This window comes from Rhipicephalus sanguineus, chromosome 2, assembly GCF_013339695.2.
Source record: "Rhipicephalus sanguineus isolate Rsan-2018 chromosome 2, BIME_Rsan_1.4, whole genome shotgun sequence".
Lineage (NCBI taxonomy): Eukaryota > Metazoa > Arthropoda > Arachnida > Ixodida > Ixodidae > Rhipicephalus > Rhipicephalus sanguineus.
The window spans coordinates 216435652-216462834 of record NC_051177.1 but is presented as its reverse complement, the minus strand read 5'-3'; the positions used below and the strand labels follow the sequence as shown (position 1 = coordinate 216462834).

Here is a 27183-nt window from a genome sequence, read left to right as displayed (position 1 = left end):
ATGGCTCGTTTCTTGTTTCTTGTGCATAAAACCCTAGAATTAAAGTCTTCATGTGTTCATTACAGTGTCGTACTTCCTCTAAAAGAACCCTCTCTTTTGGAGTGCGATTCTTTGGGCAAGTAGGTTGTTCATGTCGAGATATTTACAGTGCAGAGAAAAACTTCTCTCGCGTCATCAGTTTTGTCTGTGCCTTTTCTGCGCTGTAAAAATTTTGGCTTTGCTGCACTGGACTCTATGGGAACTAGGCCTCCTAAAGGGATAGAAGGCCCCCGGTGCACAATGCAGACAGAACGGTTTTGAATAACCCTGGTGTGCTGCCTTTGGCAGTTTCTGGTGTGTTAGTTTTGTGGCAATTCTGGGAAAGGGTGCCATTTGAAACAGCCATTTTCTTAGAGGGCCAGGATGCCTTGGAGGTGCATTGGTTCAGCCAGGACTCAAGTGTTCTGACACCCCTGTGTTGGTCTCCCCAGGGGAGAGTCTGCATTGGCAAGCAAGCAACCTTTGCGGTCAGTGCTGCTGGCTTGTCGCCGTCCAGGTTCCCACGAAGATGACGCCAGTCTCAGGTGCGTGTTTTGTTTCTTGGAATAATGAAAGGATTAATGTTGCCAATGTTGAATAATATGCGAGCAGATGTGGCTATTTGCCTTCTTTTCATTGTGCCTTCAAGACCCAGGGTAAAGAAACATGCAAAAATAAATAAGGATGCAGTGAGAGATAATTAGCTAATTGAAGTGATGATGGTTGAACAAAACTTTGCATTGTCCTTGTAGGCGGCAGCTTTGCCTGGAAGGTGGTTCCACTCCTGAGAATTTCTGTTGGATAATTGACAGGATTGTAACACTACTCAATAATCAATACAGTGGGTTGGAGATGACACCAGATTCCTGCACAGGTAGGCATGAAACAAAGCAAAGTGAAACCATGCACATTGGGCACGCAGAGGAGGAAGTAGAACAAGAAGTAGTATACATTTTTTTCATGGAAGTTACGCTTACTGTGTGGCTATAATTGCTAAAGATAAAATATGCATTGCTTTGGATTAGTTTGAGTGATTGAATAAGGGTTTCAGAGTAGGGGTGCCAAATCTATCAAACGTATTTCATTTTACTCCTAGTTAATGGTTTGTATCAAATTAGCTTCAGTAATGTAGGAGCAGAGCAGAAATTTCGGCCAGTGAAACCTTGCATGCGGCTAGTATTGTTAATTACCCTGTCGTTATGTAAAGATCAGGAAAGGGTCGAGGTAATGTGGAATGCGTTGGTATTTATCATACGTTACAGCTTCTAGGGGAGTATCATTAAGGTAATAAGATCGGCAGACCAAACTTACTGTGAGGTACACTTATGCATTAGTTGCTTTAAGTTGCAGTAACCATATGTCACACCAATTAGAGATATTGTTGCATCGCCTTGCAGCGTTTTCTTATCGGTACTGTCTGCAGTGATGTGACAGCTGCGCCAGTTGCACCAAACTGCACCAAGAGGTGAAAGCTGCTACATGCTGCAAGATTTTGGCAAAAATCTCACAATTTGTGCGGAATGTGCGCCAAGACGTTGTTTTTGCAGTCTTTCACAGAAAAAGAACACAACAGGTGCTCAAAATCCATATTTCAGTTACCACTGTAAATTGGAGTGGTCATGGCAGGAGACAGGCGAGTGCTACGCATGTATCCAAGAAATCTCCAAAGGCCAATGGTGATAAGTAAATTGCAGTTGTTGCCTCTTGATGAATACAGCTTAGCACCATATCCATACCTATAACCATAACATTTACGCTGAAATGTTGCTTGTTGCAGCCACATTTCCCAGTTACAAAGGCATCAACACAGCATCTCGCAAATGGCGACTTGAGAATCTAAGTGCGTGTTCTACCGTAAACTGCACCGCCGACATTTTGTGGAGAAAGAGTGCTCGTGGAGCATTTGCTTCGCACACATAGCTGGCGGCTCACAAACTCTTGTAAGCTCGCAGATTTCACGAGAGTTTGATTAAGAGTGGGGGCCTCTGTCTTTATGTACCGACCTAGATGGCGACACCTGCTAGGGGCGAGGTGGAAGCCGATGTTGCCGTGTATGAGGGAGACACCCCATATGAATTGTTTCAATCAAAATTGGACTAGCAGGCCTATATAATCTTAGGGCAGGAAAACGAAGAGCAGTAACTTAAATTCATCTTTTAGGGTATTCTGAATAAACCTGCATGTGCAGAAAGCGACTGCGTTAAACCTGATACAACTGCTCCAGCTTAAATAAAACAGAGACACGTAAATACTAATACTAACTGCTCCAAAAGACTGATTTGCTGCTCCAAGGTGAGATTTTAGCCACTCCAGAAGCTGCATCAAGAGAGCGTCAATCAATCACATCACTGTGTCTGAAATCTTGCGGAGGATAAAACTGTTGTCTGCGAAACAGTATGAATTAGAAGAAGCCTGATTGAGTGAAATGTAATTCAGGAAAAGAGAGGGGCCTAGAATATACCATCCTTGGGGAACACTAGAGTATGCTAGGTTGAATGGCCGATATGATTATTTAATGCAGCAACCTATGACTGACTCATGCTTCATCCTTGCAGACGAGTTAGGATCAAGACTGAAGTTTACTTACTGAACTTAAAGTTATAGATATTCAAACTACCAAACATGAGAGCATTTTCTGCCATTTGATAAGTGCTTATGCAGCAGAACAAAGGAAGACATTGAAAAAAAGGCACTTGTTCATTTTTGCCAAAGATGTTTTGCTATTTCATTGGCTGGTTCACTTGGCAAATACCATTGGCACTTTCTTCCATTTGGGATTTTGATAACTTTATCTACAGCTATAAAATCTGACAAATTTTAATAGTTGTTACCTGCCCATAGGGAGGCCAGTTGCACCACTTTGCAGTATGAGTCTGTAGGGAGTGAATCCTAAATTGTGAATATGCATGCCGAGTGTACAAAAACAGGAAACTAAGGAGGAGGCACACAAGCACAAACCTGCAACTCCTCAAGGCAGAATGAAAAGGCCAAACATGAAGGCTGCATGTGGCTGATAGTGTGGATCAGCACTTTCCAGAGCATTGAACCATGGGACAGCATTCTGCATCATAAGCCAACCATCCACAGCCCCCACAGGCCAGACATTTCTGTGTAGGTAATCAGACATTACTCTAGCATAAAGTGTTGTTACACGAAGAATTGCCAGCCAGTTTTTGCTCAACTGTCGCGGCAGTGCAGTGGGTCAGTTCATCTTCATTTTACATTACATAAATTGAGGAAAATGTTTTGCTTAGTGAAAGGCAGACTATGGCGTGGGTTTCTGCTAGAATCGGTGTTCTCTTTCAGTTAGAGCTCAGATATTGACAGAACCTGTGTTGCAGTGGCGCTGTGGAGGTGCGGCACCTGCCACCAGGTGTGTTGGTGCAGCTGGTGCCTCAGGACGAGAACCACTTCCACCTGGAAACGGCCGACACCCAAAGCGTGCTTTCTCTCTACGTCCAGAAGGACTTCAGGTGAATCCACAACAACCATTTGGGCAGCCAAACGTCGACTCTGTTCCAATTCTTGACAGCATCGAGCTCCAGTTGTCCGAGTAGTGGAACGCGTCTGCGCAATGTGATGGTGCCTCATGCTGACAAGGAAAACAAACAGAATTGTTATTTCTTTAATTTCTTTTGTGTTAGGATCTATGAAAAACTGAACGTGGCTCATATTAAGTGTATATAAAGGTATCTGCTTGTGGGCAGATGGCCATACCGGCGAGATTTGAGCTATTCAAGCATTCTGCTCAGCTGCCACCTTATTTGGACGGCAAAGTAGCCTGCATTGTATTTGTCTCCAATGCTGTTTTCGCAAAGCTACCTACTTTGCCAGCTGCTCAAGAATTGAAATGAGGCTTTAAATGGCTGCTGCCCTTTTAGCCATCTACCGTTAGTATTGGAACACACCCATTGATACCTAACGGCAATGAACAGAGCAGGAAACACAAGAGAACATGGTACTATCACTGCAAGACCAATGACTATACAGGAAGTCTAGCTGTGCATGTGTTCTGTTGTTCCTGCAGTTCAAGAGAAATACACGTATATGATAAAAGTGGGAGTAAGTCACTCTGTGTTACTGCACACTGAGGGGGGGGGGGTGATGTGAAAGGCAGGGGTGTAGCCAGATATTTTTCCGGGGAGGGGTTCGACCATACTGCATGTGTATTTGTATGTGTGCTTGTATATATTGTGAGGCAACGTTTAGGACGCTCAAGACACTTCTTTCTTGCGTCGAGTATGAGCCCCACAACCCAAACCCAAGCAGTGATGAGAAGTATGCACATATGAGAAGATGAAGCGCATAAACAATGCTCACACTAATTTCTCCCGCGCGCGCAAGCGGCCAGCACGGTCACGATTCAGGTGGGAAAGGTACGGCGAACGAGTGGCTTGAGGCGTGAAACGTGAACTATCTCAGATGAACGGTAACAACTGTCCGAAGAAACCTCGATGGGGGTGACAAGGTAGTTGACTGGGGATGTTTGTTCATGAACAATGTATGGGTCCAAGAAAGTGCGATTGAAACTTCGCACACAATCCGAGAGTACGAACAGGCATCCAAAGTAATAATTAGAGCTGTGCAAATAGCAAAATTTTGGGTGCGAAGTGAATTCGAATATTTAAGTGTGAGTGCGAATCGAATCGAATATTTTTAGAATATTTCTCGAATATTTCTAGAATATTTTTCAAATACTTCGAAGCGAAATTGCAGAAAAAAAAGTTAGAGAGGATTCCTAAGCATATTCTTATGAGATAGCAACATGAAGTGTTTGTTTTCGTTAGGTTGATGAAGCACTGGCGGGTGTTTCATAGTTGTCTTATCAAGAATGAGGCAGTGTAGAGGCCGAATTGTATTTATGTACATGATTTGGTGCAACCAAAGTGTTGCCGACAACACTTTACACGTGATAGGCAAAGATGCCATTTCCTCAGCCCCTCCTCCTCTTTCAACTTCTGTGGAAGCCCAACTGATGTGGCGGACAAGGGTGTGCTCCCTTCAAGTCCGGAGTTCCAAATCTGCCTCGTAGACGTCGATATATAAAAATTTCTGAAATTTTGGATGCTAAAAGACGTTGGCTTCCAATTTTTTGAACTTCCTCCCCAATTTCAAGTCCAAAACAGCATTAATTGAGCCCCCATCTCTGCCACATCTTTCATCTCCATGTTGGAACCAGCGTTTCCTTGAATTAATACATTTGCGACCGTAGCAGAGCTTGAAAGGCAGCTTTGCCGCAATGCCGGGGTGTGATGAGGTAAAACATATTGAAAATCTAGGGACCACTTCCAATCGGACGTTGACTGTCTCTTGGCTAAGTTCGACCATAACGGAGCTTAAAAGGTAGCTTTGCCGCAATACGGGGGTGTGAGGAGGTGAAGCATACTGAAAATCTAGGGACCACTTTCAATTCGACGTCTTTTGGCAAAGTTTGACCGTAACGGAGCTTAAAAAGCAGCTTTGCCGCAATACAAGAGTGTAATGTGGTGAAGCATATTAAAAATTTGAAGGGGTCACTTTCAATCGGGCGTTGACTGTATTTGTCTTTGGGAAGTTCGAATAGTTCGAATAGTAAAATTTCAGTGCGAATCGAATCGAATAGCAAACACCATTAGAAAAATATTCGAAATTTCGAATATTCGCACACCTCTAGTAATAATTCATCTTCAGGATGGAAGGTGACGTCGCGATGAAAGGTGTCATAACACTGCTTGTGGACTTGTTGACTGGTTTCTGTGTTGAGGCGAGCAAGTTGTCGACATTCATCCAGCCTAAAGACGAAATGTTCTGGTGTAGTTGTAGAGGTTTTCGTCGTTACATTGAAGAAAGAGGCGTCGATAGTGAATGTCGGCGCACGACCGTAGACGAGGTAGAAAGGTGAATATCCAGTAGTCTGTTGGATAGCGGTGTTGTGTGCAAACGTCACGAACAGTAAGATTGTGTCCCAGTTATCGTGGTTTGGTCCGATGTATATTGATATCATGTCTGTTAGAGTCCGATGGAATCACTCTGTTAAGCCATTTGTTTGAGGGTGGTAGGCTGATGTCGTCTTATGAACTGTGCCACAATTTTTTAGCACTTCTTCAAGAATTTTGGACAAAAAGGTCTTGCTGCTATCACCATGATGGTGCACCATGATGCAATACAATGGCTTCCGAAAAGAAGGCGGCAGCATCTGACACAGAACTAGTGTGTAGAGGGGCGGTCTTTGCATACCGTGTGAAATGATCGACAGCTGTCACGATCCACCGATGACCTGCTGGCGTTACGGGAAGTGACCTGACTAGGTCAATTCCGATAATGGCAAATGGTGTTTTGGGACATGGGATGGATTCTAACAGGCCAGCAGGAGGTGAAGTTTGTCGTTTCCGGTGTTGACAAAGTGTGCAAGAAGCGACATACTTGGCCACAAAGGTAGAAAGGCCAGGTCAGGAGAAACGGCTCCTAAAGCAGTTGTATGTCTTGTGAAACCCCAAGTGAAACCCAGCAGATGGGTCGTCGTGCAGTGCTTCGAGAACTTGTGTACGCAGCGAACTGGGAAGTACTGGCACTCACCTAAGTCCATTGGTATTGTAAGTATAGCGATGCAGTACGTTGTTTTCCAGCTTGAACAGCCTTAGCTGACGACGTAGTCTGGCATTAGGTGGAGAAGACGTGCCACTTAGATATCTGATGATGCGGTTACAATAGGGGTCGTCATGTTGACACGAGGCGAACTGAGCGCAGCGGTTGGAAGATAGGGACTCAGCAACTGCCAGTGGCGATAACGCGAGTGAAGATGAAGCCTCATGATCACCTGAGGGGAACGAGGGTGCATGGTCGAAGATGAAAGTGGCATAGGGCAGTGAGAGAGGGCGTCAGCATCCTATACACAGCGTCAAAAGTGTACTCTTGCAAGCGAAGTATCCAGCGACCGAGGCGCCCAGACAAATTTTTCAGTGAGGACAACCAGCATAACACGTGATGGTCGGTAATCACAGTGAAGTGGCGTCCACAAATATATGGTTGAAATTTTTGTATGGCCTAAACTACAGCAAGACATTCCTGCTCTGTTATCGAGTAGTAGTTCTGCTCCGCAGGTGTTAGTGCACGACTGGCATATGCGACAACTCACTCTTGTGAAGTGTCGTCGCACTGTAGGAGGACAGCACCGATTCCATGGCTGCTTGCATCTGTGTGCAGAAAAGTAGGCGCACTCTCGTTGAAGTGACGTACGTAGGGCAGAGGACGCTGCCATTGCTGCCCCGCAATGGCAGCAAAGTGACTGATGAAGCGGTGGAAGTAAGACGCCAGGTCAAGGAAACATCGCAAATGTTTTTTATTTTCTGGGCGAAGGAAATGAATCACGGCAGCAATCTTGTCCAGGTCCAGTCAAATGCCATCTTTACTGACAAGGTGGCCCAGCACTTTAATGCTTTTGCTGGTGAATTGGCACTTTGTATTGAGCTGAAGTCCAGCGTTCGAAATGCATGTTAAAACTTCGTCCAAACACTCTAGGTGCTGAGAAAAAGTGGACGAAAAATTAATGATGTCGTCTAGAAACAGGTTTTCCACTTGAGGCCATGTAAAACAGTGTCTATCATGCGCTCGAATGTTGCAGGGGCATTGCATAATCCGAAGGGCATTAGACGTTGAACTCATAAAGCCCATCCGGCGTTGCAAAGGCTCTTTTGTCTTTGTCCGCTTCGTGCATCAGTATCTGCCAATACGCGGACCGGAGGTCGAGACTAGAGAAATACTCTGCGCCTTGAAAAGAGTCGAGGGCATCGTTGATTCGTGGCAATAGATCGACGTCTTTTTTCGTGATCTTATTAAGTGCTCTGTAATCGACACAAAATCATACAGAGCCGTCCTTTTTCCGGACCAACACCACAGGAGATGACCAAGAGCTGGACTAAGGCCAGATGTCGCGTTTGAGCATGTCGGCAACGTTGTCCTAGATTCCGCCAAAGACACACGGTATGGGCGACGGCGGCGTACACTGGAGCTTCCATCGGTTTCGATGCGGTGCTCTGCAACGGTAGTGCGGCCGAGAACCTTGGAATGTACGTCAAACGATACGCTGTGCTTCTGAAGAATGTCTAAAAGGTCTCTCTTTTGCTCAGCAGTGAGGTGGGGATTGATGGTAGCATTTAAAGCAGCGCTCGCAGCCTTAGGATCAGTTGAGGCAGACAAAGGTGGTGGTTCTTACCACCTCTTGCTTACCATCGCACAAGGCCAGGTGCGATGGTAAGCCCCGTAGGTTTGCAGCAACCAGATGGTGCAATGAACACATCACCATTAACAATGGTATCAGAAGCCAGCGTAACAATGTTCTTGTCTCCCAGCGAAATACAACAATCAACGGCTGTGACAAAACGCAAGCTGTGAGGAACGTCATCGGAGGAAAACTCAGTGTCTGTCATATGAATGACTCGCTGACGACAACATATGAAAGCTGATGCTGAAGAAAGGAAGTCCCATCCCAAGATGAGCGCGTGAGTTAACGAGGGCAGCTCAAGAAACTGAATATGATGAAGGATGCCATCAATGGAAACCCGCACTGTACAAACACTGGAGGGCCGAATAAGAACTCCGTCAGAGCAGTGAAGGGGAAGGCCATCGAATGGCGTCTTCACTTTTCTCAAGCGGGAACACAAGTCTGCACTAATGACGGAAAGCGATGCTCCTGTGTCCACCAGTGCCTCACTCCGTACACCTTCAACATGCACCAACAATATATTTGACAGACGGTCCGGAGGAGTTTCATATAGTGCGAAAGATGCAGCTTTCCGTCCCGAAGCTGCACTATTAGTTTTCCAGTTGATGACCAGGAGTCGAAAGCAGCAGGTCGAAGTGGGGAAGAGGAGCGTCACATCGGTGAAGGTGAGCGACGACGCAAGAATCGGGAACTACCAACTGCGCCGAAGTTCTGCGGAGACTGTGATCGACGTGGGCTGTTCCAGTATGGGCGACGATATTGCGGTAAAACTCTTCCTGTTCAAAGTCTTCGTAGCCTCGTCTTTCGTCTTGCTGACGGCGTCGGCAAAATCTTGAAAATATGGCCACGGATGCCGCAATAGAAGCAAATCGGCCAAGGAGTGCGCCAGGCGTTGTAAGGATGGACTGGCGCTCGTGGCGTGAGGGAGTTGAGTGAACCGTGTACTCCAGGCACCTGTAGTGATGTCTGCTGGGGCGGTGGTGTCATAGTAGCAATCTGAGCATAAGTTGGCGTTGGCACGGAATGCGGGCTTGGGACTTGTGTGCCGGTCATGGAAGCCAGTTCCTCCCTCACGATGTCACGTAGATTGGCACCAGGTGGCGTCGTACGAACCTCAAGTTGGCACAGCGAAGCTTGTGCATGGATGATCGAGCGGATGATCGATCTCTCGGATCCTCTCGGATGATCGAGCGGATCAGTGCACGCAGCTCTATGTCATTGCTTGGCCTCAGGTCAGACATGTCAGGTTGAAAGCGTGTGGTCGGAAACTCATCGAGGCACTGACAGGTAGTGACAATATCGACTACGGTTGTGGGATTCTGCACTACGAGCACATTGAAAGCGACAGTCCCAATGCCCTTGAGCAGGTGGTGCACATGGTCGTTCTCTGCCATTGAGCTGTCGACGCGACGGCAGAGGGCGAGGACGTCTTCTATGTAAGAAGTGTATGACTCGCCCGTGTGTTGAACACGCCCAGCAAGCCTCTTCTTTGCGACATCTGAGCGCACAGACGGGCTTGCAAATATTTGGCGTAGCTGAAGTGTAAAAGAGGTCCAATTCGGGAAATCTGTCCCATGATTGAAGAACCATGTCTTTGCGATGCCTGTGAGGTAAAATGCAATGTGGTGAGTTTCGCAGGCTCATCCCAGTGGTTGATGGCACTCACGCGGTCATACTCCTCCAGCCAGTCTTCAATGTCCTTACCACAAAGCCCAGCGAACATTAGTGGATCCTTTTGATGCTCGCCCCGGCAGCAACCCCATGAAGGGGTTGCTGCCGAGGCGAGCATTGTGGTTGCTGCCGTGCTAAGCTCCTCGTCTTGTGACACCAGCGAACGCAGGTGGTGTAAGCGGCGTCCTGAACGGAGCTCCAGGGATGTGTTCTAGATGAAGCTGGAGATGGTCGGTTAGCGGGAGAGGATTCAGGGACTGGACATCACTCTCCACCACTTGTGAGACAACATTTAGGATGCTCAAGACACTTCTTTATTGTGTCGAGTATGAGCCCTACAACCCAAACCCAAGCAGTGATGAGGAGTATGCACATATGAGAAGATGAAGTGGATAAACAATGCTCACAATGTACACATGCAAAATTTCAAAATTTTTGGGGGGGGGGTGGGGTTTGACCCCTCCAGCTCCCCCCCGTACTATGCCAGTGGTGAAAGGAGCTTAAAAATGAGAAGCAATGTGTGACACATTCATAGCAGCAGCCCTTCTGGCTACATTGTTTGCATGTGTATAGCCTCATGTGCTGCTTACGTGATGTTCAGCCTCGTCAGATTCCTTTTGTGATACCACTACTGGCACAGGTTTCTGCTTGTCCTTGCAAAGTAAGCACTTTCGCCTATTGTACCTGCTCCTTTTGTTTAGATTGAAGTATTCTTCTCCATTTTTCTCAATATGGGGAGCTCTTTTTCTGCTTTAAGTCTCTTTGTGGCTCCTGTTGCAGTTTAGGCACTTTGTTTCTTGTGGCGTGCATTAGCCTTGTTCATGGCTCCCAGAATAGCCTTCGCTAACTCTGCTAGCTTGTCGTTTAGCTTCAGACTTTAGGCCTATCAAAGGGCCAAGGTGATGCCACTCAAAAATGTTTATTGCAGTGGCTTCTGTCTGTCAGAGATGAAAGTGGCATCAGCGTCGATTTAACCTTGTGGGATATCCTTGTGCAAAAAAAAAAAAAAAGAATGTGTACCACTACATGTCCAAGTATTCAAATGGCTTTCCATGAATGCATCTAGTGTAATCTGTGTGAACACAACTGTGAAGTCACTTCAAGTGTAGAGTTTTCTTTTAATACCTGAGAGGAAAAGCCATTTGCTTGCAAGCAAAAAGCTATAGTGTTGTATGAATGACAGGGCATTTACTGACTGTGGATACATGCTTACAATAGCACTTGGAGCACTTGCCACTTTACCGGAGTGCCCACGCAAGGTCAGTTATTGGTCTTCCTTGTTGGGCACCCACATGCACCATTCCAGAGCATGTATGTAAAACACTACCCCAAATCTAGGGGTTGGCACTTACAGACGAGACTTGAAGCATGCAACTTGTACAGTATTTCTTGATGGATGCTATGGGAGTCGTGGTATAAACCACTTGGTATGGGCCCCTGTATCGAGATGGCAGCATCTAGGGCAGCCCAACGCGGTGAAACAGGTATTGTAGCACATCTCAGTGTCTTCAGCAGTAGGGCAAATGCTGTTGGTTCACTTGGGAGGTCAAGAGGTGAGCACGGGCCTTTTTCGTGCGTGGGCAGGCCAGGTTGCAGCATTAAGTGCTGGACCATGGTGCGGTGCAATGCAAGTCCTTAGCCGAACAGGAAAAACGTATATTAACCGACAGTCATGGTAGAAGCAGTGCAAAAGGGCGGCAACACGAAAATAAGAAAGACACAGGACAGGTGCTGAACTAACACTGTCAGTTTTATTACACAGAAAGGATAGTCCGACTGCACAGGCACACTCACATTACAGATATTTGTCACATTTTTCGAGTAGGCTGATTTCACAATCATGGAGAAAGATGGATGGGGCAGAAATGCAAATGTCGTGGTTGTTCTTAATGTGAAGAGCTTCTATGATTTCACGGGATCTTTGATCCACGTGCCTAATGATGACATGCGTGCTATGAAACAGAGGAATACAAGCACATGAGCGACAACGAGGTGACAAATGTGAAGTAGGTGTGCCCTTTAATGTGTTTTTGTGCTGGCATAGCCTCTCATTAAGGCAGGCACCAGTCTGTCCAATATATCTGTTGCCAAAAGTTAGCGCGATGTTATAAACTACACCACGTACACATGGTACAAAACGAGTGCAGCGACTGACAAAGCACACATTCTTTTGTGACTGGCCTGTCTTCTTCCTATCTATTGCGGCATGAGCTCTTCCAACTTTGCCACGAGAAAAAAACACATTTACGTCAAAGCCTTTTGCAATCTTCTTGAGCTGATATGAAAGCCCATAAGTGTATGGAATTACTGAAAGGTTGTGGTGATGCCATATATACACGCACACCACCTGAAGAAAGTAGGACAAAAGCATGGAGTGGACTGTGAGCTTTCTAAATTGTTCGCTTTAGTACATGCTCAGAGGGAAAGGAATGCATGCCAGAAGATACATGTCAAGCCCTTTATGACTTGTACAACCAAGGTCGTTTACGAGATCTCACTAAGCTGTGGTAAATGTTACATCGGCCAAGCTTGTTGATCTGTTAACGACCGGCTCAGGTAGCACTCACTGTCTCTAAAGGCTGTAGTGGTTGGTATGCACTTACCTGCGCACATCAAAGATAGCGGTTGTGCACCGCTCTTTGATAATGCAACAACTGTAACCAAATCTAGTGACAGGCTCGTGAGGGAAATTGTCCAGGCTGGCCAAATACACACACTATTGGACATGTGCATGAGCGTACCGTCAGTTGCGCTGATGGATAAAGAACTGTGTTATCGGCAAGGTGTTAGTATATCAAAAACTTTTCAGCGTGTTTACATATAAGTTTTGTTTGTGACGATTCATGCTTGCCCACTCGGCTTTCTTGGAATATTTTCAGTAAACTTCAGTTGTAAATGAGTGCCTATCCTGTCCACAATGTTTTTTCCTGTACTGTGTTTTGTTTCGCTCAACGATTTCACTCTTGCTAGCTAGCCAGCGACCTTTTGGAAGTGACCACTTTCCTGGAGCGTTGAAGCTTGTAAAGCAACACGAATGTCCTCCACTCACCTCACTGTGAAAGCTGGCTTAGGCCAACTGGTATCATTTTAGTGAATCTGGTCAGTCAGCACACACGATTAGCACAAGATTTTATTGGAGAACTTAGTATGGGTGATGTACTAGCATATTGTACCACTTTAATTATTGACACCGCAGAATAATGCATATCGCAAACGAAAGGTACCTCACCTGATGGATTGATGAATGCAAGCAGGTGCAAGGAAATGAATGAAAGCTTGTGGCCATCATCTGCAGAAAATATAATTGAGTTGAAACACATTAAATCGCCGCTAACATGGATGAGGCAGCAGGTCTGTCTCCCATGACTAGAGCGGCTAAAGGGGCAGCATATCCATCTCTTGTAAATGACCACGAAAGCACATTGGAAGGAGTAGTACTCTAAAAGGTGAACTCACAGAGCTCACTCCGAACAAGGTGAACCATGCAATTGTCGCTTTCTGAGCAATTTGCCCATCCTCTCCTATCCTGTCGGTTAGTCTGAGATGCGATACCCGAGTGATTTCATTGTACGTTCAAACTCGTGCTGTGTTGACGCAGGTACTTCTTGCAGCACCCGTATGCGCGGCTCTTTGTGTCATACTTTGTGGTGTTCTGCAATTTCCTGGTGTTTGCCGAGGACCCCATCTCGCACAGCCGCGCCGAGAGCGAGATCCCGGTGTTTGGCAACGTCTTCTCCTTTGTCTGCACCAAGTACCCGCCCGAGTGGGGCTGGCGGTGTGCCAAGGTGTTGCTGTGGCTCCTAGCCCTGTTCTGCGGCCTCGTCTGTGGCAAATACTTCATCCACCACTTTCTGCTCCGTGAGTTTTTCTCCGGCCTTCCATGCAGAAACACAGTATTACCATGCTTTATAAAGACTGATTTGTACATTTATTTTTCCAGTTAAGGGAACCAGTGTGTACTGAGGGCACAAAGAGCCTACAGATGCTCCACCATCCAGCACTTTTCTTTTGTTTAGTCACATCAGGTGAAATAGCATGGCCAGCCAGCATTGGTGCTGATTATGTTGGCACTGAGATTTATTCATTTGGACTTGTCTGAAAAAAACGAGCGCAAGATGTGGCTCTTACTTTTTTTTTCTGTAGCCACACGAAGGGCAGCATGCCACTGCATCTAGATTTGTCAAATGTACAATGGCATAGGGTCATAGAACACTTTCATGTTTTTCAATTTTGCAGGTTATGTAGGGTTCTTTTTCTTGAATATCTTCAGCTATATTGGAAACTTTAAATACATGTCATGCAGGCACTGCCAAGCGCTTTAACGGAGCTGAAACTCGCTTGAGAAAAAGCTTTCCTATGCGTAAGGTTCAGTTTTTTGATAAAAAAAAAAGAAAAGAAACATAATTGGGCCAGAAATCATGCTAGGATGACTGTCGATGTTAATTTGATCGAGGCAGTGCAGCAGCATGCTGCATACGTTTGTGGGCCTCCCTATGAGATGGTGCCACACTGCCAGCACAACTGTGCTTCCGCTTGACTCAAGTGTCGAGTAGTTAATACTTATGCAGAGTTGCGTCCACATAGTTTGTGTTTTTCTGTGTGTCTCACTGTTTTTTGGGGAGAATATCAGAAATACTTGCTTTATGCTTATGTTCCCATGTGTGTGGTGCCTCTCTTAGACTGCTTCTCGAATTTTGTGTATTGGATGCAACTGGAGAGGTGGAGAGAAGTACCCGCAGTCACGCAGTTTGTTCTTAAAGCGTCAACAAAAGGAGTAAATCGGATGTTTATTGATGAAATATGATAAGCTCAGTGCAGAAAATTTTCATTGAAAGCATACATGGAAAATTTTATTTTCCAATGCAAGCAGAATTCATTCTAAAAAGACAGGGCGTGCAAACACGGACACAAGAAAGAAGTCAGGACACCACAAACGCCGACTAACAACTGAAGAGACGCAAAATGGCTGAAAAGAAAGAAGGCACGAAAACTTATCTGCGCATGCCCATGCAACAGGCGTTGTGCGTTTCTTTTCAGCCGTTGTGCGTCTCTTCAGTTGTTAGTCGGCGTTTGTGGTGTCCTGACTTCTTTCTTGTGTCCGTGTTTGCACGCCCTGTCTTTTTAGAATGAATACTTACCAACTAGCTCAGCTCTCTGTTATTCGCAAGCAGAATCTTAGAGGAGAAATAAAGAACGAATAAAGTCAACTGAATTTCAGGAAAATAAATAGTAATGTTGCCACACTGCATGTCATTTTCAAACATTATTCACTTTTCGATGGCCCTTGAAGAATTGCAGATTGAGTGAAAGAGCATAACAGAGACACTAATAAATGCATGGATGGCCAATTCAGTATCAGCCGCCTTTTCAGTGTGAAACAAACGTTGGAGGAGCCATTTCACTCCCTGAACCGGGGGCAGGGACGGGGGGGGGGGTTCTCGGGCATTTTCACGATGGGTGGTCGAGCCACACTTGCCACGCATGACTGCTCAGCACCTCGACTCTGTTGACGTGGGGAAATGAAAGGTGTACTGCTCGACTGAAGCTTTCTGCACCTCGCATGTTGTTACAGTGCCTCGGGTATTCATTTCATGTCATTTATTAATACTGTCACCCCTGTTGTAGGGCTATTACAGGAGTGGAAGGTACGTTGTAATATAGCAGCAGGCGTTTACTGTACGTACAGAAAGAAAATAATTGGCCCCCCTTTGATTGATAAGCGATGTCAGTTGATGACATGGTGTAATGATGTCATTGTGTTACTTCATGATGACATCACAAATTTTAATGATCTGTGACATCTTTGTGTGATGTCATTGTTCACTCGGAGAAGGCCACATGGTTTTTCTGTTCGTGGACGGATGCCACATAATTAAGCAGGTGTGACTTTTACAGCCCAGCTCTAGAAGGTCATTTCTTGAAATACTTTTTTGCAATATAGAATTGCAAGTACTACATGAACTTTTAGATATATATACGTATATATATATATATATATATATATATATATATATATATAGATACATATATACATACAGTTATATATACATACAGTTATAGGATACCGAAATATGCATCATAAAATCGCTTCCATCATTATGAGAGCGAAAAAAATTTAGGAGAGCCTTACGCCAAAAATGCAAATATTGCAACAATACCTTGGTTTGGGCGAGTTGGTCCATCATTAGTGAAAACTTGAAAGCGCGAACGACGAAGACGAAACACAAACAACAGGACTTGCGCTTAACTTGCAACTGGCGTTTATTGGAAACGAACATCGTGATATACCCCGCATCAAGCTCATGCATATGCACTCGTCATCCCACAAAAGATAGCGTGGGTTTATTTTGAAAACATGATATTTGAACACAAATCTATATTATATATTATGTGACATTTTTTTGGCATCCCTTGACAAACGTATAAATGTGAAACTAACCGAAATGCCAATCATCCGTATTTTTAGGTATGTCGATGACTATTTAATAGTCCTAAAACGATCACCTGCCCTTTGCCTTGACGATCCAGTAGCAGAATGTCTCACATTGTTCACCAACCTTTCTGAAGGGCTGAGGTTTACGGTAGAAATGCCCTGTAGAAATTCCATCCAGTTTCTAGACCTTCAGATTATTTTTTCATCATCTAATCATGCCTGTTGGAGATATAACCCTAGGTCAAAGAAAAGTGTTTTACCCTTCGACAGTGCCCACTCCAAGCTAATAAAAAGAGGCATAGCCTCTACTTGTATTATTAATGCCTTGCGCAAGTCATGCGTTCACCAGATAGAACCAAGCGTGTGCAAGCAAGTTAGCAGATTAAGGAAGGCAGGTTTTCCAGTGCATGTTGTATCATCTGTATGCAAGACATTGCTCAAGAAATCAAAACAGCCAAAGGAACGCGCCACAAGAAATCTTGACAAAAGGCCTGTGCATGCAATCCCATACCTTCACAAAGTGTCTCATAACTTGAAGAAGATAGCTAACCGACATAATATCAATCTAGTTTTTTCAGCGCCTTGCAGACTATCTGCTGTCTGCAACCTTCAAAGGACCAAGAAACGCGTGCAATGTCACACCAATCATAAGACTGTCTACACTGTGTGTACTGCAAACGTAGTGTACCATATTCCTTTGAGTTGTGGACGTGTCTATATTGGACAGACTAGCCAATGCTTCAATGACAGGGCGAGACAGCACAATAACGATGTCAGAAAAGGATTCGGTAGCCACATGGCAGAACATTGCAAACAATGTGCTTGTACCCCTTTATTTTGCAACACCACTTTTCTGAAAAAAAGCAGTTCAAAAACAGAACGCGAAATCGTCGAGGCTTACTTGATAAAGAAAGCAGGTGATAAGTGTGTCAGCAGCCCCTCTTTGCTGTTAAAAGAAAATGAAGTGGCTTTTCTTTCGAAGTACATTGATACACCGTAGATTTGTGTTCAAATATCATGTTTTCAAAATAAACCCACGCTATCTTTTGTGGGATATCTTTTGTGGGATCAAGCTCATGCATATGCATGAGCTTGATGCGGGGTATATCACGATGTTCGTTTCCAATAAACGCCAGTTGCAAGTTAAGCGCAAGTCCTGTTGTTTGTGTTTCGTCTTCGTCGTTCGTGCTTTCAAGTTTTCACTGCAAATATTGCTTCTGAAAGCAGATGCATTGTTTATCAATTGAGAGAGATTTATCAAAGTAATTTTTGTTTTAAACAAAATAGAGAATATTTTTGATGTAGTCGCTTACCTGTCTCAAAATTTGCATGGTGCATAATTTTTTCTGCAATGCCTCTGGGCCACAAAGACAAAATGCTGGTGGGAGAGATTGCTTCAAAGTTAATTGCTTCACTACTGGAGTTGCAACCGTAGTGAAGAAGGACTGGATTGCACGTGTGGCCATCTTCTGTCCGCCTGCCTGGTGCTTTCACTCAACGTTGTGAAGCACCCCAATGCACGATTATCTGTGCTAATGAACTCGAAGTGGAGTTACAGTCACTAATTTATGAGATTACTAATGTTACGACCCAATTTTGCTTGAACTCTCCACTTGAGTCGGTGCTTCTTTAGTTCCTCTTGTTTGCCTGTGTTGTTTCCATGCTGTTAGCCTTTGACATGTACTACCAGCTTGCCCAAAGACTCGCTCGTTTGCGTGAGTCGCCCCACATTTTGGCCAAGTCTCATTATTAAAAAAAAGATGTGACGTGTGGTCCATGAGAACTGCAGAAACTACTGGAATTAACCTTGCTAGCACAGCACAGCACACTACAAGCATGCCATGTGTCTTGTGCAGGCAACTTGTTTCGGCTGAAGATGTTTCGTGAAGAGCAAGGCACCTGGATGATAATGCTGCTGACGGTGCTGGTGTTTGTGTACATGCTGTCACTGGTGTACAACGCGCTGCTGCTAAGCGGCCACCCGCGGCCCGACCAGTTTCGTATCAATGCGCTCATGGGTGTCACCAATGCCAGCTTCATGAAAGTGGCGGCCTGTGGAACCTGGCTGGGCGACTTCCTCACTGCATGGATGGTAAGTCGCACGGAAGACTCGCGAGCTGCAAGTGGTGATCGGCTGTCCTACTTGTGCACAGGTGACCGACATGATGCTCCAGGATGAGCTGTATCCCAGCTGGGCGCCTGCCTTGCGTGCCTTCTGGCAGAGCCACGGTCGCACTCGCATTGTTGTCTTCTGGTCCGTGTCGCTGCTGCTGTCTGCTGTCGTGATCAGCCTGATCGTGAGCGACCACATTTCGTGGGACTACCTGAACCGCGAGTTCGTGGCCACCACCGAGCTGTCTCGTGCCTTCCTCGCCTCCTTCATCCTCGTCATGGACCTGCTCATCGTCATGCAGGCAAGTCACTGCCATCATTTGGGTGTTGCCTTGTAGCTTGCACTGCAGCATCATCCATTCACTGCTGTCATCCATTCTATTCGCAAACCACCCTTTAGCGTTCCTTGCGGCTCTTACCACGTTTCAAGGACAGACCTTGTGCCAACCTGTTTTAGCCCAATTTAGGCTCACCAAAAGGCAGCCTCTTTAAGGTACTTTAATGACTTCCTAACCAAGCAAATATGGCAATGTGCGTGCTTGCATTCAAGAGCACGCCATCTACAACATAAAAAAAAAAGCCCCCAATGAAGGTGCGAGCAATGACATGTGTTGCACCTGACCGAGGCAATGGCATTTTTCATTTCATTTCAGTTTATTATACTGTCAGCCTCACTTGGGCTATAACAGGGGTACCAAAAAACAACAACAAAAAACAAGAACATACGTACTAAAAAATAAGCACTCCCTATACAAACAGCTATAATTAACAAACAACAATAGTTGTCAAAGGATAGCCAAAGCAGTATTCTCTGAAGCACAGCAAACAAGCATAAAATAAACTATACATCCTTAAAGGGACACTAAAGGCAAATTACAATTTAATTCAAAGTTTCACTCTGACATAAATTGTTTGAGAACGTCTAAAACATCAGTATTATCAACAGCAGTGTTCTACTAATCGAGAAATTAAGGTAAATGTAGGACACGCCACCAGTGAGACATTTCGGGATGAGCCCGATGACGTCAACAGTCCCGAGTACAATTAATCGCTAGTACTCAAACTACTTATAATAAAAAATAACATTTCGTACATTAAAAGAGGTAATAAAATGCGGCTTGTGTGTTTCTGTTTCATTCATGGAAAAAAGAACTTGGCGTTACCAAGGAGAACAGCGCGGGTGGTTCAAAAGTTCCGTTTTCACTGCGCTGATCTCCGCTCGCGCGGTCGCGTCTCAGTGGCAGTTTCGTTATCGCGTACTGTTGCGTGTGCTTTGCGCGCTCATGAAGGTCGCAATGACGGAAAGTTCGACAAAATGCCGCGTCCCTGTTATGTTGCCGGGTGCCTGAATGGTGTGCGCCGCTTGAGCAACAGCATCTGCAGCCAAGAAACCAACGTGACTTTCCAGTGGGTGCCGCAAATAAACCCCTACGCCGAAGTGGCCGAGTCGTGCCGTGCCTCTGCGACAGTGTGCTGAACAACCAAGAAATGTGCGTGTGTGCTTGCTGCACTTTCGTGCAGAGGATTACGAGATCAACCGCAACTTGGGCAAGGCTTGTAATGTAATGAAGGAGGAATGCACATTTCTGCCAGGGCCTTGATGTTTCCCCACTTTTCATTTCTATGTATTTTGGTTTGTCAATTTTCACTTGTTCTTTAATTATTAGAAAGAGTAATTTAAGCCTTTCATACTGTGTCGTTTGTTCTAGTGGTCGAACGAGGGCTAGATTACAAAGCTGAGTTGGAGAGTGGAAATTCTGATATTTATTAAGTATGAAACGTGAAGCCAGTCTTTGTATTCTGTCTAGCTTTTAAATTACTTTTTGTATATGGATCCCATACCACCTTTGCGCACTCCATGATTGTCATGAGTGCCTTGTAAGCAAAGCATTTGATTTCTGAGCTGGCATTGCGCACATTTCTCTAAAGTCTTCACAGCGCTTTGTTGGCCTTAGCACAAACGTTGTCGACATGCAAATTTCATTGTAGATCTGAGGTTAACAATAAACCCAAGTATTTGTGTTGTTCAACTCTGGCAAGCTCACGATCGTTTATGGAGTACGTCCATTCTATAATGCGTTTTTTCCTGGACACGCTCATCGCAATAGATTTTGCTGCGTTTAGATCCATCTGCCAATTAATGCACTTGTTATTTATTTTCTGGAGATTTACATTCAGTTCTGATTGATCAGAAGGAGATTTAACTGGATTATATATTACACAATCATCTCAAAAAATCTTATGGGGACTGTAATATCTTTAGGTAAATCATTGATAAAAATCAAAAACAGTAGTGGGCCCAAGACACTACCTTGGGGAACCCCAGCAGCATTTCTCAGCAGATGAGAATTCGGACGCTGCACTGGAGCTCTTGCGCAAGCTGCAAACGATGCTCATGGAGTCACGACAGAAGAAAAGCAAGCAAATGCAAATTAATTATTACTTTTACTTTTGATTCCGTTAACTATGCCAAATAAATAAATGTGTTTTGGAGCATAAATAGCGTCATTTATTTCACATTAAGGCTCACTGCTCACATAAATGCATATCGATGCTTGTTTCTGGCATATCACTGACTGATCAATTAATTCTATTTGCTGTTGGAGCTCCAGGAACTTAATTTACCGAATCATCTGCCACGAGCGTGTAGTAGCGCCTAGTTTTTGATAACCAGTCCAGAGGTGGCGTCTTTGGGGTCTGCCTGCACAGTGTGGTGCGATGTCAGTTCATTCTTGCGCCCGCCTGCTAATTCGAACTCCGCTTAATTCGAACAATTTTATAGTCTCCTTCGAGTTGGAAATAATGAGCTTTTACTGTACCACCAGCACTGTGTATTGGTCTGACCTTAGCGTCCTCCCAAGCATTGGGACAGCAACCGCTGGTTACTGAGGACTGGAAAATAATTGTGAAATACTTGGAAACCCGAACTACGTAACTATGTAGAAATTTATTTGGTATTCTCACAGGTCCTGCGCTTTTCTTTTTGTCAATTTTAAGGAGCAGGTTCAATATTTTTTGGACACTAATTGCTATTTCTTGTTTGGCAGGTGTGTCAGAAGCATCATTAAAAGTCGGTACTTGTCTATCATCGTGCATGAACACTGATGAAAAAAAAGCATTAAAACTGTGCTTGCAGTTTTTCTTTATCGGCATTAAGACGAGTTTGTGTATTCACGTATCTCCAGAACTCTTTGGGTGCTTCGTGGAAGAATTTTTTTTAACTTAAAGTTTTAAAAATTATCTTTGGATTTTTTTAACAAGACACCTCAATTCCTAGCTCATAATGTGAATGGTTCTTTTCGCCTCAGGGCAAGGTTTCTTTGAGTGTGCTTTCCGTTGCGTTTTAGCATGGATCACTTCACCAAGGATTTTTCTTTGCCACAGATGGCCTGTGGCGATGCATGAGGCGGAGATTGCGTATCTTGATGCGCACGTGTAGTTCCTGTCTGCTGTTTAATCTTGCACACGTGGTTTTTATTGGTCTTCATATTCTGTGTTTTTTCAATAAACTTTCAGTTGTTAGTATGCGCTTGTGTCGTCCGTATTTTCCCTTGTCTACGTTTTTCGTGCAGTTTTCCACATCATGCATTAACTCGCCCAACAGTCTGTTCTACTTTCTGTGTTGGTTCGTGCCTTGCTGTCCCTGCCACACGAGAATGCCGATTGTGAGTGCGGCTTCAGCGAGAACAAGCGCATTATTGATAATCGTGACAATCAGTGCAGTGGTGGAACTGCTGCGCCAATTGCACCAAATTGCGCTAATGTAGAGCTCCTGTTGGTACAAAAGGCTACTTTTGTGGATAATTGTGCCACACCTGTGCCAAAAAGCGGCACATCAAGTCTGTCGGGACCGAACCCCAGTTTGAAACCAAAACTGCTGCTTTGATTTTCCTTGCGAGGGTGTTCTGTTGCTTCCGGCTCGGGCCGTTTTTTCTTTCTTTTTTTCCGGTATGCAGTAACTGTGAGTTCGATGGAGCGTATGACGTCCGGTGCTGCAGACGTTGCGAGAATGAGCCAGTTTTTCAATTGCAAGCATTAATAGCCTAAGAACCGTGATGGCATTTTGAGAGAGCTGTTCCCCTAAACCAAAAACTCCTGCAGGCTGTGAAAATGTCCCGCATGCAACAGCTGCAACGACTGGAAATGCCAGCCTTGATGGAGTCACCCACAAAAGATCCCGGAATGAGGATTCAAAGGAGACTAGAGAGGCTCCAGAGTGAAATCAAGCTGGCTCAGCCATGCCGACCTGCTCCTCACAAAAGACGGGAAAGTGAAATGCGTTTCTGATGTTCCTAGCAGCACCTAAAGGAAGAAGCTCTCCGAGGCTCTGGCAAGCCTGGAGTTGCTGCGCAAGTAACAAGACAGACACTTGCATGTGCCTTGTTATGGAGTGACTTCTGCTTGCACTACTATTTTATTACGTCAGTGCCCATTCGTTGTACATAGATTGTTCACGCATGGTCTTTGACTCTTGTACTCCTTATGATGTATATGATAATGATGCTTTGCAGTACTTTAATGCCATTGACAAACTACAAAATCTGGGAAGTCTGCCGTGTAATAGCTCAGTGATTACCTGCTCCAAAAGCTGAAATCTCTGCTACATGACTTGCTACAAAAGCTGCTACAAGCAGCCAGTGGCATCCGCCAGGTGAAAAGCTATATGAAGCATTTCATCCGTGACCCACACAGCGTGCCATTTACCAGGGATTTCATCCGGGCTGTTAGAAGTTGTCACTCCGCCTACTCCAAACGTCTTCAACGGGAGGAGCAAGAGAGACAGAAGAGGAAAACGTTGGTTGAGAACCAGCCAATTGTCGAGAAGAGGATGAAGCTCTGTGGGGAAAAACAGACTTGAAAAACGCCTAGCTTCATCTAAAGTAATGCTTGAGTGTGCCCAGGGACTCAGCAAGACTGGCCTGGCTCAAAACAACATCAATGACATTGAGTCTGCCCAGGTTTTACTGGCTCAAGCTAATTGTAGCCTTTCCGAAAATATGGCTAAGCTAGCAGCAGTAAATGCAAAACTTCAAGAGATGTAGAAGCCAAGGTCTCGGCAGCTTCCTCAATTTCAAATAATACTAGTGCACCCTCTGTGAACAGGTCGGGTGTTCTCATTTCAACTGAGAAAATACAAATTTAGTTATTGCTTTTTGTTATTGCTTTTTTGCACAGCAGTATTGCTTTAGAGTATGCCAGTACTATTTAGAATTATGCTTGTCAATCTAAATGTTCAAAATCTCTTAGAAGTCTTTAGCAGTGTGCATGTAGTTGCTCCAAAGCGCTTCGAACTGCATATCTAGGAGCTACAAACTGCTCCAAAATTAACATTTTGCACTCCGAAAAGTGCTCTAAATCTCACTTTGTGAGTGGCACCACTGCTGAAAGGTCCCTTTGCCCTTTCTAATACCCTGGTCACACGGGCAAACTTAGTGTTATTTTGAGTGAGTGCACTCACAACCCCAGAAAGTCACTTTGGCGGTGCACTGCTACACGAGAAAGTGAAGTGTACTTTGGAAATGATGGTAATTGCGATGGGTATTTAAGTAGCACGACAGATATTTGTTATTTCAGGCAATGGTTTTTAAATAATGATGTGTTACAGCTATAAGCAGTGTTTAAAATAAAGTTTACGTACAATTGTGGTGGCTGCGGCCATTGCACAGCGTGTGCTGGGCATGCCCCTGGCGGTCGTGGCTGTAAACTGCCCGAGAGCGAGAATAGCAGAGTAATTTTTTTGTGGTGTAGTATGTTTTAATGCATAAGAGTATTTCTAATAACGAAAACAGTGGTTCAAAATATGCTATGAACTCGGTTTCGGATAATGCCTTATTTATTTTTGAGCCACTGCTACCGAGGCTAGACACTCCTTCGCAGCGAAGTGAATTCGGCGAACGCACTCACCGACAAGTGCACTTTGCAGCGAGTGTCACTAAATGTTCCCGTGTGCAAGCGTGCATATGACACCAGCAGCGAAGTGCACTCCTTCAAAATGCAGTTAAGTTGCCCCGTGTGACAGGGGTTTAATACTTTAACTTAAGTGCTCCTTAAGTATAAGAAAAGGAGTGTTTATGAATACGGAGGTTAGACACGAACATTACAGAGCCTGCCCACTACACTACACTCTCTAATCCATAAAATGCTTTGTTGGGCGCGTTGGTTCATTCTGGAATCTTCCGGCCAGTAGAAGCGTGGGCAGCCCACATGCAGGGTTCTTTGGCGATCTCAGAGCATCTGCGGCGTTACGGCTCGGCCAGGACCAGATTCTCAGTCAGAGCGGTCGTGTGCGAAGAGCTGCATAAGCTGCTTCCTCAATCGCAGCCTCAGTTCAGCATACTCTGGCTGTAGCCGAGTTGCTGCAGCCTCTGCTAGAAGCGATGAAGTATGCTACTGCCACTTGCTGTGCTGTTGCCACTGCGGATCCACATCGGGACCCTGCGCCACTGCAATTTCGTCGTGAGCCACTGTCGCTACCCCTATGCTATCACATCTGCCAGTCACCGGGCACTACGCTCCGAAGAAGATTGATGTTTGGCGCACCCTCGACCACCACTTGCTCTGCTATCACTGCGAGGAAGCCAACCATACCCACTGCCGCTGCAAGTATGGCAAGACGGGACTGCGCGGTTTTTCCGTCAACGCACCACTTACACAGCGAGGTAAACAACCACATGATGGCGCCGACGACCTTCCCGTTTGCGAGGCCATTACATGTTGCCGCTGCGTTGAGAGTTCACCCAGAGCCGATCTGTCAGTCCATATCTGGAATACTAAAAGCAGCAACCGATGGAGGTGCGGTTGCTGCTTGTCGCTGTTCTGAAGATCCTCCGTTGCCATGGTGATAACGATAAGCAAACGATTCAGACAACATTTCATCAGGCTGCCAGCCAGCCAAATTATTGAAGACAAAATTCTGCCTCAAGAAGCTGACTTGGCGCAAAGTAACAGAAGCAAAGCAAGCCAACGCAGCCATGATTCGACGCCATAACCTAACCATATTGCAAGATGACTAACCACCAATTGACAAGGTTATCAACGGCCACAATGTCACTGCGCTGCTTGACACCGCAGCCGACTACACCGTCATCAGTGTGCCGTTCATCCTGAAGCCTAGAAAAGTATAAAGACATTGGGAAGGACCCGAAATCCGGACATTGGGAGGTCATCAAATAACACTTGCTGGAATTTGTTCAGCGAGAGTCACGATTAATTACCAGACTTACCCTGCAAGTTTCATCAGCCTGCAGCATTGTTCGAGGGATGTCATCCTTGGCGTAGACTTCCTAAATGCCCGTCCTCGTTCTCACCCCATGTGTTTGTGTTCATTAAGCGCTGTGTATTCTAATAGGTCTATACCAATGAGCTCGCCTTGAGTTAAATGATTTCTTAAATAAGTTCTTAAATGAGTTCTTAAATGAGTTCTGAAATAAGTACGGCACAGTCATGGACTTGAGATCCAAGTCGATAATGCTGGCAGTGGACAAAGCAATGTCTCCAGATGCAAACCTCGGTTACCGTGCTTTGAATGTGCTCAAAGATAAAGTCGTCATTCTACCTCACTTTAGGGCCGTAATACCCGTTGTGGGAATCGAGCGTGCCCTCCCCTTTGGCGCCTCATCCTCCAGCTAGCGCGTGTGCTGGCCCTGCGTGGCTCGAGCTCCAGGAACCGCCGTTAATCAGCAACATGGCTACGGTGGCTACGCCGCCAGGCCTTTTTGCCTGCTAGCCATGTGTCGGTGTTCCCCACACAGTGCCACGTGTCCGGACATGTCCGAACAATGCTTGCCGCACAACACGCTAGCCTGCGTCACTGCGCTTCGCGGTCCTCATTGGCCGCCAGTGACAGTGCCCTCTCCCAGGAGCTCGCTTCTGTGTGGCGCTGGCTTGCTGTGTCAGATGCTCTCAGGCCTGCACGAGAGGTTGACGCGCTGCTCTGGCAAGTGGCTTCTCATTCGTGCGCTCGACTGCTGTCCTTTGTGTGATAGTCGTAACACCGCTGGCAAGCGTACTCAACCGGTCTTGCGAAGTTTCCCTATACGGCTCGCAAGCCCGTGATGGTCGCACTGTGCTGCATCTTGGGTTAATAAATTCGTGTTTGTTGACAACCTGCCTTGAGTGCCTTATTTGTGCCCTTTCGCAGAGTCGACGAACCCGGCTGTAGCGTCTTTGTTCGCTGCGGCAGTGGAGAACGTCGCGTTTTGGTCGCCTCGTAGGGTAAGCTTGGCGTAAAACCTATCTCCACACTGTCAGTACCAAAACACCCGCCGACATAGAAGGCGTCATCGAAGGTGATCGACATCTGCTGCTTGACCATGAAATTTGCGTTGTGAGAGGAATCACTTGACTGCATGAAGGAAGAGGAAGGGTCATGCTGACGAACTTTAGCAGCGAATACAAACACTTAAGCAGAGGCATGATGATAGAATACTTAGAAGAAATAGTGGCTGTCAGCAATGCATTTGCTTTCTCAGATTCTGATGAAGCTACAGTGGCGATCCCCGACAACTTGACCATCATTTGACATCAACCCAAGCCTTTTCACTCACAAACAGGAACGCTCGGAAACCTGTAGCAATACAAAAACTGTTTCTCATTGTTGTCAAAGAGTTCGACAAATGCCACTTACCTTGCACCTCCACCAGATGTCATGCATTTGTGACGGTAAAGAAGGCAGCAGTCAGACTGTTAAAGATGGATAGCTCCTGTTCTGAGAACACGTCACTAGCAAGACTGGAGTCCGGCACGACCC

General features: G+C 45.5%; 1 protein-coding gene across 2 annotated transcripts in view; it reads left to right on the top strand.

The window, feature by feature from the left end:
• LOC119384080 (transmembrane protein 117) overlaps positions 1-27183 on the top strand; it is a 77400-nt gene that overhangs the window by 15111 nt on the left and 35106 nt on the right. For both annotated transcript variants that reach the window (XM_037652364.2, XM_049412759.1), the window contains 5 exons: positions 471-563; positions 3360-3491; positions 13488-13747; positions 18179-18414; positions 18476-18736. In XM_037652364.2, the coding sequence (XP_037508292.1) occupies positions 471-563; positions 3360-3491; positions 13488-13747; positions 18179-18414; positions 18476-18736 (982 nt within the window). The remainder of the gene's footprint in view (positions 1-470; positions 564-3359; positions 3492-13487; positions 13748-18178; positions 18415-18475; positions 18737-27183) is intronic.